The sequence below is a fragment of the Passer montanus genome, unplaced genomic scaffold, assembly GCF_014805655.1.
Source record: "Passer montanus isolate IOZ18808 unplaced genomic scaffold, ASM1480565v1 scaffold17, whole genome shotgun sequence".
NCBI classification, from domain to species: domain Eukaryota; kingdom Metazoa; phylum Chordata; class Aves; order Passeriformes; family Passeridae; genus Passer; species Passer montanus.
Genome location: NW_024364270.1, coordinates 14,094,430 through 14,107,170, shown reverse-complemented (window position 1 = coordinate 14,107,170; position 12,741 = coordinate 14,094,430). Strand labels below are relative to the sequence as shown.

The window sequence follows — 12,741 nt, the reverse complement described above, 5'->3', positions numbered from 1 at the left end:
CAAATCCAACCCCTGGAGAGGCTGAGGGTGCTTCAGAGAAGAAATGGAGCTGCTCTCCTGTCTCACCTCTGTCCAAGCTGACCATCACCAAAATCCAAGATAACAATCCAGGTTATCTGCATCTCACTAAAGGCACCAGGCAGGCTGGACTCTTCACAGTCACTAACCAGCCACATCAGGTATTCTGATTGCAGCAAATGAAGCAGTTAAAATAAGGACAATAAAATGCCAATAAACCAGGCTCATATTTTATCATCTCACACACAGGGAAATTTCTTGAATCAAGTTAACTTCCAGGTCTTCACATCCTGACAGACACAGTATTTAGAGCAGTATTACTATGTGTCATAATTTTCTGGCTGGTATGTATGATCAAGCAAATCTCATCTTCTCAGGAAAGCTCAATGTCTTCATCCAAGAGACTGTAATGATGGCGAAACATGCAATAGTTTCCAACCATTTTCTCTGGGGGTAATAGAAAGTACTTCCCAGGATCTGAGATGGAGGGTGTGTTGTTTTCATCAACCATGTAACCTTTTCCATTAGCAACTTCTTTTTCATTGCCCAGTAACTGCTGCATGTTAGCATTTTGCAGAATGGAAACCTCGTATAATAAAGTTCAGTCATTTCTATTAGCGTGTGAAAAACCACAAGGCACACAAAGAATCTTTCTTGTAACACAGCTCTAATAACTCTGGAATGACACTTACCCCAGATCCTGCTCACAACATCACTGTTCTTGGTTAACTGAATCAAGTTGCACTCTGTGATGAGCTTTTTTACCAGCACAAGAAAGCTGAATAGCAGCCTATCTGCAGCCTTCTCCTCTTCTTCTTCAGTTATCTAATAAAATTAACAAGTCAAGAAAGATACTTATGAGAACCTGAGGACAGTCCTGATTAGTCCTTGCTAGATAAATTTCAGATCAACCATTCAAAAAAAAATCAGAAGACTGACTTGTACCCAATTCCCAATATAAACAGAACCAAAAGCACCTCCACTGAAGCATTTCCTCCTGAGACAATCTCTGCAGGAGATTGTATTAGAATCATTCTTCTTGTTTTTCATACAGACATTACTGTAACAAACTGCTGGGTTTCTAAATGCAAACAATTACACACACTATGTCTGTGCATGTACTTGTGCAGATTTAATTCTCATCATTAGAGCCCAGCTGAGTGCAGATTTGCCTGTATCACCTGGGAAGCCCCAGTTGTTATGACAACACTGTGTGCTGCCTGTGGGCCTCACCCTGCCTGCAACCACCAGCTGGCTTGATGTCAGTTGTCAGTACATGTCACAGCACTGGATGTGATTACATCAAATTTCTCCTCACTGCAGGTATTTTATTTTCATCTCTTGCCAATTTACAGATCCTGAGATTCTCTTTTCTCTTGTGCAAAGGAAGCATGCTGAACATTAGTAACATTCATGGCCACTCCCCAAGCACAGTGACTGGGAGCCCTTTGGGATTATCACATGCCAAGCAGAATCCGAGGCAGCCTTGTTATTCTGAGTTAATCAAGTGCACTAGAAAGATTTTCCATACAACAAAACCGTGTACAGGAAGGGAACCCCTCTTATTCTGAGTTAATCAAGTGCACTAGAAAGATTTCTATACAACAAAACTGTGGTCTTAAAGTACAGGAAGGGAACCCCTTCGAAAGTTAAAGCTGTAGATAACACTGGACAAAGCAGAGTCACAGGCCACGCACTCCTGACATGCAATGCTTACACAAATCTCTGAAACTAGCAGACACATTTCCCAATTGCAAGGAGCAATATATTTGCTGGTTACACTGTATGGTTGCAGGCTCAGTCCAGGTGGCTTTGCAAAGTTTCTTTTCCCCTTGTGCTGTGACACATGACATCAAATTTGGGCTTACAGGCAAGAAAAAACTTCTAGGTCAGTGAGGTCTTCTTCAGAACAGATGTGTGTGTTTTGTGTCTTTCCTCAGCCTTGAACAGGAAGTTCAACTGTTAAATCTCTCCTACACTTCCTCCCTTTTCCCATTTTCTTAATTCTCTTTCCTTGAGCTTCATGCATGGAGAAAAGTTACTTACATTTTCAAATCTACTTGGGTTGATTTCTTTCTCAATCAAAGTGAGGACTGCTGCAAGCCGCCGTTCAAACATTACTCCCTCCACTTCAACAAACAAACCGCATGCCTGGGCAGCCAACCTCCTGTGTGAGCTCTGACACACAAAAAGTAACAAAAAATTAACTCTTATAATCAAATCCTGCAGCTCCCAAGTGCAGGAGCTGGTAGCAACCCCTACTTTCTGCCTGTAGCAACAGCACCTTAAGAGACGCTGGTTTTCAGAATATATTCAAAAGAAGATGCTGCCAGCGAGGTATAAAAGTGCATGGCAGCACAAGTTATCCCTGGGAATGCACCCTAGAACTGAATGCCAGAACTCCTGAAATCCCAACTGCAGAAATCTGGGAGCTACTTTGCAACTCTTCACAATGCAACAGGCAGCTTACAGTTACAAACCCAAACTGAACATACTAGGATAGAAACTCTGAAGTGTTGAAGAATGCTAACTCTACTAGTGTAGAGACAGAACCTGGGTTCAGCGAGAGGACAGCTTATCACCCAAGCACCCAGCTCCAAACACCAGATCTTGAAGACCAGGTTTGCTGCCTTCCAGTTGCCAGCAACAGAATGAAGCATCTCTGAGATAAAGTCAGCACAAAATGCTGGGATCAGAAGAACTTTAAGGAATTTGCTCCAACCTCTAACCTGAGCAAAGACAACACTGAGCCAAAAGTGGAACTGTTAGAAAGCTGCAAAATGCAACTGGGAAGAGTCTGCAGGTTGACCTAAAGCATCAGCAGGTCCCTGTATCTGTGCAGCTTTATGAAGATATACCATTTCTTGCTCTCTAATCAGGAACAACTAATCCACCAACCCACCAGATCTGGTACTAGCAATCTCTCACTTGCCTTAATCTTACTCAGCCCTCCAACAGAGTTCAGACCTGGTCAGTGAAAAGACCAAAGAGTACCTTTTTGCTGTGAAACCACTCAGTGACCAGCGAAAACATCACATCTTGTTTTTCATTGCTGATCTTACGGAGAAGAGATTTACATGTCAAAGCTGCCATCTTTTTGCATTTGGCTGAGTCGTCATTTATCATCATCATACAAAGAGAGAGAAAAAACAGCCCACAGTATTTGTGCAGGAGATCCTAAAAAGAAACAAGCATTATCAACCACAACTACCCAAGGAGCTTCTGGCATTTAAAAAGAGGGGTATTTGCTGCACTATACTCAGGAGCAGTGTTAGCCCTGAGTGGGCTTCATGTCAAGGCAGCTGAACTGCTAAATGGGATGACCCTGTTGTTGGAGCATAGAGGGTGAGCAGCAGCCCCAGCCCTGCTCTGACTGACTTGCTACCATATCCCTGGGTCAGCAAAGTGAGTGTGAAACCTTAAAGGGCATTTTCATGCCCAACTCTCACTGAAACAGGCTTAAGTCCTCAGCATTGCAGCATCACCCAAATGTCCTTCTCTCAGAGACTGCAGCTCTTTGCCACCTTAAAGAGTTCCCAGGAACCAATCTGAAATATTAAATCATCAGGCAGTGCTGAAGCACAGCTTCTGTGCAGAATTTCTCTTCCTTCCAAATTCTTGCTTGATTGCACTTCTCCCTGTGGCCTGAATGCACAGTTAAGCTCCAGCTGCAGAGCTTCAAGGCAGCTTAGGATTTTGCCTATATGATCCTGTATAGATGCAGTTATTTTTTAGCTTTCATGCTGATCCACCCTACTGAGAAGCCCTTCCTCTCCAGTCAGACCAACCAAACAGAACACACCAGTTCCATCAACAATCTCCCATGAACACTGAAAAACCCTTACAGTGAGAAAACTCTAGACTTCACTTCTATTCCTACCCTGTTTCCTAAACTGGCTGTGTTTCTTCCTGCCATAAATCACGACTGAGTTTATCCAAACTCCAGCTGACACAGCTTTATTTTACTTGCAAACAGAGCACATTAGGCAAAGAAGTACTGCAGACTTTCCAGCATATCATTCCTCTTTTGGAGCAAAGCCAGGTTCTTTGGAGATAAGTGAATGTTCTGCTCATGATAAGAGATAACAGGAACTAGCAAGTGCTTCCAATATAAACTGCTTGGAAAATGCTGTTACTGCAAACTACAATAACTGCCTGATTCTTGGAACACCAGGGGGTGCCCGTTACCTGTGGGAACATGTCGAGGAGGTACGCAATCATCTCCAGTGCAGATTCCCTCCCGGTTTCATACTCATACCTGTTAGGAAACAAAGGATTAACTGTTAGGGATCAGTTAATCCTCCTATGAAGTTACCAACAATTTACAACAACAACCAATTCCAGAAACATGCACTGATAGGGTTCCTTCCACAACAGCTACCACACCTGGCCTGACACAGTGGACAAGAGAAGCAGCAGGCCCAGAGCTCTGTCTGTCAGAGAATGAGCACAGGGACACCAAGAGGCCATGAAGGGTTCCAGCCCACCTGAGCCAGCACAGCCACACTGTGCTGGGGAACCTGGTAAACTGCTGTCACCTTGAGCAAGGGAGGGGTGAAGCTCAGGAGGAGGTTGGAGGCACAACATTCCCGTGGAACCAATACAGTTGTTTTAACTGGGCATGCAACTGCACTTTGAGACACTGCCATGGGGCAGCAATCCCCTATAAATGCACCTTTCCTTATTCCTCCTGGATTTTCCATTTCACCTGTGTCCTTGGGTGACTTTATGATTCACAACCAGTGGAGGTGGTAAACCTCTAAGCAAACAACAGAACTTTTGCTTACTAACAGATAAAGAACTATATTAGCAGTGCAACAGTGATAAGAAAAAAGGATTTGCTTCATCAAACAGCCAGACTTAGGAAAAGGGAAGTGTTTTATAAGTAGGAAATTGAAGACTTCATCCATGCCTTCTGCTCATTACAAAGAGCTTTTTGGCATACTAGAATCATATTCAAAAACAAAGTTCTGTTCCCACAGGACAGTGACTACATGTCAGGAATATAAACTCACTCCAGCTGTGCAAGCATGAAATCCAAATTGGGTTTCAGTTTGTCACCAAGGGGGTAATCCAGAATGTATTTCAAGTAAATCTGGAAAGGAAAAAAAATATAGAGAGGAGTTAAAATAAACACTCAGGTAAGCTTGCAAAAAGGTTATGAAGAAACGTTAGTGATGGATCAGCAAGCTTAAGAGAATCATCCCTTTCATCCCATTCCTATTACACAAAGGGTCAACAACTGCTGCCAAGCTCTGTGCCTGGAATAGGATCAGTTTTTAAAGTACTGCTGTGATTTGCACAAGCATCTGTGAAGAGATCCTGCATCCTTCAAAATCCATTCTGTAACTATGAAAGCTACATTTTGTGATCCTACTGCACCTATATCCCAATGCTTGAGACAAACTAACCAGTTCTGTCTTTCAGTTGGTTTTACCTTGGAAAAAATGAGGAAGTAGAGGAAAGCAATTATGGATTTGTGGCAAATTCACTTATCCTGGGGCTTAAAAGAGCAAAGCTTAGTTACACAGGCTTAAAAGCCTCCAGAGGAGGGACCATGTCACTGCTGCTAAGCAGCTCTCCTGTACTTAGCACTGGTAAGGCTGCACCTCAAGTACTGTGTTCAGTTTTGGGCTTCTCACAGCAAGAAAGACATTGAGGTGCTGAGCAGCAGTGAAGCCAAGAAGGGTCTGGAGTCTTATGAAGAGTGGCTGAGGGAGCTGGGATTGTTTGGCCTGGAGAAGATGGGAGACACCATCACTCTCTACAACTGCTTGAAAGGAGGCTGTAGCCAGGTGGGGGTTGGTCTCCTCTCCCACATGGCAAATGACAGGACAAGAGGAAATGGCTTCAAGTTTTGCCAGGGGAAGTATAGATTGGATATTAGGAAAAAATTCTGCACTGAAAGAGTGGTCAAGCACTAGAACTGGCTGCCCTGGGAAGTGGTGTTTTAAATAAACAGGCTGGAGGTATGTAAAAGAAGTATAGATGTGCTATAGTTCTATAGATGCGTTATACTCAGGGACATGGCTTAGTGGTGGATGGGGCAGTGCTGGGTTAAGGGTTAGACTCTATGACCTTAAAGGAACTTTCCAACCTAAACAATTTTACAGTTCTATGAAGGCACGCCACAGTCTCACTATAGGCAAGGAGTCTGTGATTCTGCTATGCACCAGTCTCAAGAACTGAAGCCAGATAACAAGGGGAATAAAGATCAGCAAAGAAGGGGAAATGGAGTTCAGGGTTCAGCAGGGCCAAGGCACATGTCTGTGAGAGGCAGGATGGCCACACTAAGCCCTCTGACCTGTTAGACAGCTGTAAATAAAGTGAGAGACATTTAATTCCACCAACCTGCCTGCACTGGACTCGCACTGGCTCACTCTGACCCGTGATAGCCAGCTGGGCAACCTTCTGCAGCACATCATCAATTTCAGGGACAATCAGCTTCCTGGATAAAATAGCCTGAAAATGTGAAAGCACAGCTGGAGTCACATAGTTTTGCTTATACAGTGTGAGATGCAGTACTACAACCCAGACAACACTGGTCTTGGGTGGTACCTCAACACTCACTTTTTCACACACAGAAAGTGCAACTCAAAAGGGGAAAAAAAAGAAAGGATGGCTTACACATCCATATCTGTTTCTTTTGGGCAACACAATACTGGTATAATGATCAGATGTTGATTCTTTAGCAAAAACATACTCGGATCCAAATACATTCTCATATGCACTGTATAAAACAGCCTCCCAAACAATTTTAAACAGTGGCTACAAGTCAAACAGTAAAACTTTGTTGATTTTTCCTCTCAGAGAGCTTCAACAGCATCTGTAGCCTGTTCCTGATGTGAGAATGTACAGCCTTCCACCAGGAAGCAGAATCATTGCTGTTCCAGTGGTTGACAGAACACCCACAACTGCTGTACTAAAATACCTTGAGAAGACCAAAGGCAGTGGCTTGGCGCGATGAATCATAAATGTCTTCTTCAGCAAACCCGAGCAACACTTGGAGCTGTTTGCTTGTTATCTGACTCTTTGCATTCTTCACAAGTATTGTTACACACTACAAAATCAAATTGCACATTGTCAATACACATGCAATGCCAAAAAATAAAGGTCCACCCCAAAGTCTGACTTGATTTATACAACTTCAGCCTGAAAAGACAAACTGCTGCTCTCGAACATGTGGCCAACACTATTCTCATCACATTTTGCTTTCAGATGGCAGTTGTGAGACAGAAGTAAACAAGTGAATTGCCTCCTTCCCATGTCTCACTTCAACTACCAGGATTTACTCAGGCAGAACAAGATACTACTACAATGAAGAAAGAAGGCAAACATGTTTCCATAAAGACATTTCCTCAGATACAAGCTGTACATTTTTAGCGAGCAACTGTCTTTAGGTCTGTATTTGTGAAAGAATCAGCAAGGCCACATATTCCTCACTAGCTTGTGATCTCCAGACCACCTCTCCAGGGACAGCTGCAGGAGGGATCTGTAGCTGGAAGAGTCTCGTTCTAGAAAGTTAATCCCAAAGCAGAAATGAGCAGAGCTGGGTCTGACTTACTTTGAAACAGCTCACAACCAGGTGGAAATTCTGGCCTTTGGCTATTCCTGTCTTGGCAAACTCTTTCAGCAAGAGGAAAAGCTGCTTTATCAGTGACTCCATATTTGTACTGACAGAAGGCAAAGGGAACTTTAAAATCCATACCAAGCACTGCAGAGCACCAGTTATCACCTGGAAGAAAGAGCCAAAGGACAGCACGTGGGTACAGTGACACTGAGAGAACTCTTCTCACTGTTTTATAGACATGGTCAGGCTACCTACAACTGTGGTAAAAGGCAGTTAGCTAACAAACCCAACCCTCTTTCAAACCATTCATGGGTAATACAAGGGTTTGTCAGTTCTGAAAGCATTATCTGTGACTCAAATATTCTATAACTTTGATTTTACCAGATAAAGATATTAACACAGCATTGTTTCAGTAGATGGCAAGAACGCCTTCTGAAGCAGAGCTGCCTTCAAGACATGGAAAGCCCCACTCCAAGTATCTGACAGGGTATGAGGAATGCCTTCCACTCTAGGGAAAATCAAAGTTTAACAGATTCTCTAGGCTCACTCAACCAAAAGCTGTCCCAAAAAGTGGCTGCCAAAAATGCTAGGAATGAATACTTTGGAGTTGGATTAGAAGAAATGACAGTTGTGACAACACTGCTCCCAGTAGCTACAGGATCTCATGAACATCCTCATAGATAGTCTGTAAATTCCTTGTATGAACATTCTCCAGGTGAACCTCCCCACAGTTAAACCTGTAACATGGAGCAGAGCATTCAGTCCTCCATCAGCCACAAGCCTCCCTTGGGATTACATGTCCTCAAACAATTTGATCTGCAGACCTATTAAAGCAGGTTTGAAAAACTGGTGGCTTTTTCTTCTCTTGCAAGTCAGCTGCAAGATGACATTTGTGGGCAGGACTCTTAGTACAGCAGACAGAACACAGAGACTTCAGCTCAGAACTGTACCTTGATATCCATAGATTTCAAGCAGTCTATAAGCAGATGAACAAAAGGGTCTAACATTTCCAATGCATGTTCCTCAGAAGAATTTACTTTGGATCTCTTCAGGCTCATGTGCAGTAGCTGTCATCGAAAAATCAGGACATTAATCTCAAAATCAGCCAGAACACAAAAGAGTCAAGTAAGGTCCCACAAGTGTTTCAGGTTATAGTAGAACTTATGCCATATCCCACCTAAATATTCCAACAGGCTGAGCAATTAAAAAAAAAATCTCTAAAAACACCACTGGCGTTACAATATACAAAGTGAAGTTAAGGCTAATGGCTGTGCTATTAAAAAAATACATCCAGAATACTTTCCTTTGCACACTCTTAACAAAATGTTGAATGAAAAGTTTTTTATCTAAGGAGATCTTACCCGAAGTCCTGAATCAACCAGGATATATGTGTTAGTCCTGCTGCTGACACGTGCTTTCTGCCCTCCTCTTGTGGGAGTGGGCTGGAGCAGCAGGCAGCTCTCTGGTTGCAGACGAGGATCTGGAGGAGGGGCAACTTTTTTCCTGAAAAGCAGTGTATGTATGACAAAAGAAAATATTCAGATATGAGCCTTCTCCACAACACTCTTGCTGTTGGGAGTAAAGAGTTGAACTGTGCTCAGCTGCTTCCCACACAGCAAGCAAAAGCAGGTCACAGATGGACCACAATGAAATAAAACCAATTTGAAAGCATGACAGATGTGACTCAGATTTGAGAACAATGCCACAATTCCAGTGATAACAAACACACAATCATTTGTATAATATCCTCACTTCTTTTCTTAGTGGACAGACCAACTTCAGAAGTTTCATCAAGCAAATAAATGTCCTGCCACTACCCACTGCACTTCTTTACTGATCTTCATGTCAATTACTGATGGCTTACAAACACTGCTCCAAGAAGTCTGCAAACAGCTGTCCCACTCTAGAGAAAGTCAGTCTGTGTAACGCCAAATACAGGACACCCAAACTCAGCTCTGAGCAGTGACACCATAAGATGGAGAGAAAATCTGATGGTTCTTCTCATCTTCTGCTCCAGCAGCAAAGCAATAAAATGAAAGCCCACATTTTTCCTTGCTCCTAGCCCCATGGAAATACTTGCAGCCTGCTTCTAAACACTGTCCCTTGTCCCTCCATCCTAATATCCTAATGCAAGTTGTTAACTCATCAGACAGTGAAAAAGCCTAGCTGAAGGTCCAGAGCACTTGCAAGAGCAGACTCCCGTGAGTACCACAAATGCTAACTCCCATTACTAAGCTTTCTCTTTGCCCTGTAACTGCCCAAATGATTCAGTTACACTGAAAACAAAAGGGGAATGAAAGCAATGACACTCATGCATTTGATCAGCGTTGGATTTGGGAACTGCCATTTCTGCAAGCAAACCAATACCAGACCATCTGAACAACACCCTGGAACTCACTTGGCCTTCTCAGTGAGCAGAGGCAAATTTTCACTGATGAGACCATGACTGAGGAGGAGGAGGGATTCTGCATTCATGTCTGAGTTGAAGATGAGCCCTGCCATGATGTGACGCAGTGCCTCATGCACCTTCCGGACTATCTTCAAGCTTGTAGTGCTCTCCAGAGTCTGCAAAGGTAAAACCATAAGAATTTAGGAGGACAGCCTGATGGCAATTATATGTTATCTGTATTCAGAATAATGGGAAAAACTAGAGCAATTTCTCTCTCATCATACTGTCACAGTCTCCAGCTCTTTAGGTGAATAGCATCCCGTTGCCTCAGCTCTGCACCAACATCCCTCCCTTCCTCTCCAGCCTCTTGCCAGCCTCCAGCCAGTTCAGCTATAGCCACCAGGACACAAGAACTAATGAGCAAACCAGGGAATTCCTGTGTGAGCTTGAACTCTGCTAAAAAAAATCTGCATCTTTGAAAAGGCAATTATTGCACATGGATAGACCCTGGATACATTTTGTTGACATTTCCTTCATGCACAAGAGATTAAACCACAGAGCAGCCTTGTTCCTTGCAACTTATAAGCTCCAAAATAAAGAAGAGTGGGCAGAGGGAGAGTGCATGGAGAACTCAACGTGGGATGTTTCCACTTTAGCAGCAATTAAAAGCTTCCCAGAATGCCACTCCCTGCTCTGGACATCAACAGTAAAGTCTCTCTGCTTTTCCAAAGGAAAATGGGAAGCCAAGGCAAGATTCCATAGGTGATTTCAAAGTAGGCACCCAGAGGTTCTAGAATCACCTTACAGAATTGAGAGTGCCCACAGTTAGCAAGAGAGACCATGGCTGACTTTTCTTACCTCCTTCAGTGGCAGAATAAGTTTTGTCACTTGGCCCCTTCCTATGAATTTCCCAAGAATTTCATAGGAATCGTAACTCTTGTTTTTGCGTGCTTCCATGATCTTGGAGACAATTCCCTTTACTTCTTTTTCTTCAGCTATATTCCCAAATAACTCTTGGTTGAAAATCTTTGGAAAACAGGCAAGAGAAATGAATGAGAGAAAGAAAGCAGGTTCTTCCAGCAGCAACAGAACAACACTACTTTTCCCCATTCACAGAAAAAACAATTCTCCAGGTTTTCTACAAATCATGTCTATCTTTCCTTTGTCAACACAGAACATCTGAGTTCAAGCACACCAGCTGAGAGCACTGCTCTCACACCCCTCTGTGCTGCTGTGATACAAGGAATGGGACTGCATCAGGTCAATACATCCCAATATACCCCATCTGTGTCACCAGCTGAGTTCCTGGGCTCTGTGGACTGCACTGAATATATGTCTGCTGACTTGCTCAGCCATTTAGAGTACAGGAAAACACAGGCAGGTGTTTTAACCTTGAATCCATCACATCTCAGGATGCAGGGCTCAGGATACAGCCCCAGAGATACTTGACTTCTCTTGATTCCCATCTACAAGGGGCCTACTGGTGCCTCCTTCCTTGGCAGTACACACACAACAGCCTGGTTTGCCACCAAGTCAGAGACAACCTACACAAAACATTCCCCTCCAAGAGTATCTCCCAAGCACTTCATGATGCTTTTTCTTCCAGTCTTGAGTAACTTTTACCTCAATCAGGATATCTAAGCAGGGGTCCAAATCACCAGCACTGAGCCTGGTAGTAAGGCCTTTCAGTAACAGGTTCACCGTGAAAGTCAGCACATGGAGCTAGAGAAAAAGAGAACAAATCATTCCAAACGTCTGTACCGACCTCTTTAATCATACTGCATGGGGACACTCCCATACCAGAGACATCACAAGTCTCCAGCTGCACACTGCACTTGAGCTTTCATTATAGGAAAAACAAACCACTGGGAGGATGAGAATCCATGGTGTAGCAAGAGAAAAAGGATCCCTATCCCAGCATATATGAGCAAGAGGGCTGGAATCTCCTCTCTCCCCAGGGCTCTTACTGATATATTTAGGCTGCTCTAATTGGTGCGCTCACTATTACAGCAGCTAGGAGCTTGCGCTACTCCACTGTGGTAATTCACACAAAAAATTATTCTTAACCCAAACCATGGAAAGAGGAAAGATGAATTAATAGTCAGAGCCTTGGCTCCGGATCTACGAAGCAAGACTTCAGCTAGCATCACCACACACTGTCTGTGCAGTCTCCGTGGCAACTCCCCTCAGATACTGCCTAGCCCTCATGACACTATTGAAAGATTTCCTCTAATCTTACTGGAACCAGAAACTCATCCTTCCCCTTCATACCTCAACTCTTCACTAGGAAGACTGCTCAGACTCACAGTTCTTTGAGGATACAGACCCTTATTTGACACTTGGCATGGCATAACAAAGACTGATGTAGGCATTATAGCAACAGTATTTACTTGCATTATACCAAGCTATTCTACCAGTGCAAAACTATTTCAATAGCAACTTCCCTTTGGATTCTCCTCCCAATACATTAGAAAAAAAGCCTAGAGAGAGCAGAAGAGGAAGAATCTCAGCATTACCTGGTAGCCATGGATGAGTGCAGACCGCATCTCCTTTAAGATATACAGAAGGTAGTGCACTCCCAACACTTCCATGATTTTAATGAGGGTGTTGCGGGCAATGTCCCGTATTTCCTGAAATCTGTTTCTCAGGAATGTGCACACTTTCAGCAGGATGCTGGAAACAAAGACATACAGCTTTGTTCATCTCCAAGCAGAGCAGAACTAATTACACTGCCAAGGAGGCTGATTTTCAGGACTGTTTCACA

At 43.4% G+C, this 12,741-nt stretch overlaps 1 protein-coding gene across 1 annotated transcript in view; it reads right to left on the bottom strand.

Moving 5' to 3' along the window:
* Nucleotides 1-12,741, bottom strand: part of UTP20 (UTP20 small subunit processome component) — a 63,765-nt gene that overhangs the window by 4,009 nt on the left and 47,015 nt on the right. Inside the window, exons 43-56 of the mRNA XM_039703996.1 lie at nt 12,494-12,650; nt 11,601-11,699; nt 10,836-11,003; nt 9,987-10,153; nt 8,950-9,091; nt 8,539-8,655; nt 7,583-7,753; nt 6,950-7,078; nt 6,370-6,480; nt 5,034-5,113; nt 4,207-4,276; nt 3,013-3,195; nt 2,065-2,196; nt 711-843 (exon numbers count right to left, since the gene is read on the bottom strand). Coding sequence (XP_039559930.1) covers nt 711-843; nt 2,065-2,196; nt 3,013-3,195; nt 4,207-4,276; nt 5,034-5,113; nt 6,370-6,480; nt 6,950-7,078; nt 7,583-7,753; nt 8,539-8,655; nt 8,950-9,091; nt 9,987-10,153; nt 10,836-11,003; nt 11,601-11,699; nt 12,494-12,650 — 1,859 coding nt within the window. The remainder of the gene's footprint in view (nt 1-710; nt 844-2,064; nt 2,197-3,012; nt 3,196-4,206; nt 4,277-5,033; nt 5,114-6,369; nt 6,481-6,949; nt 7,079-7,582; nt 7,754-8,538; nt 8,656-8,949; nt 9,092-9,986; nt 10,154-10,835; nt 11,004-11,600; nt 11,700-12,493; nt 12,651-12,741) is intronic.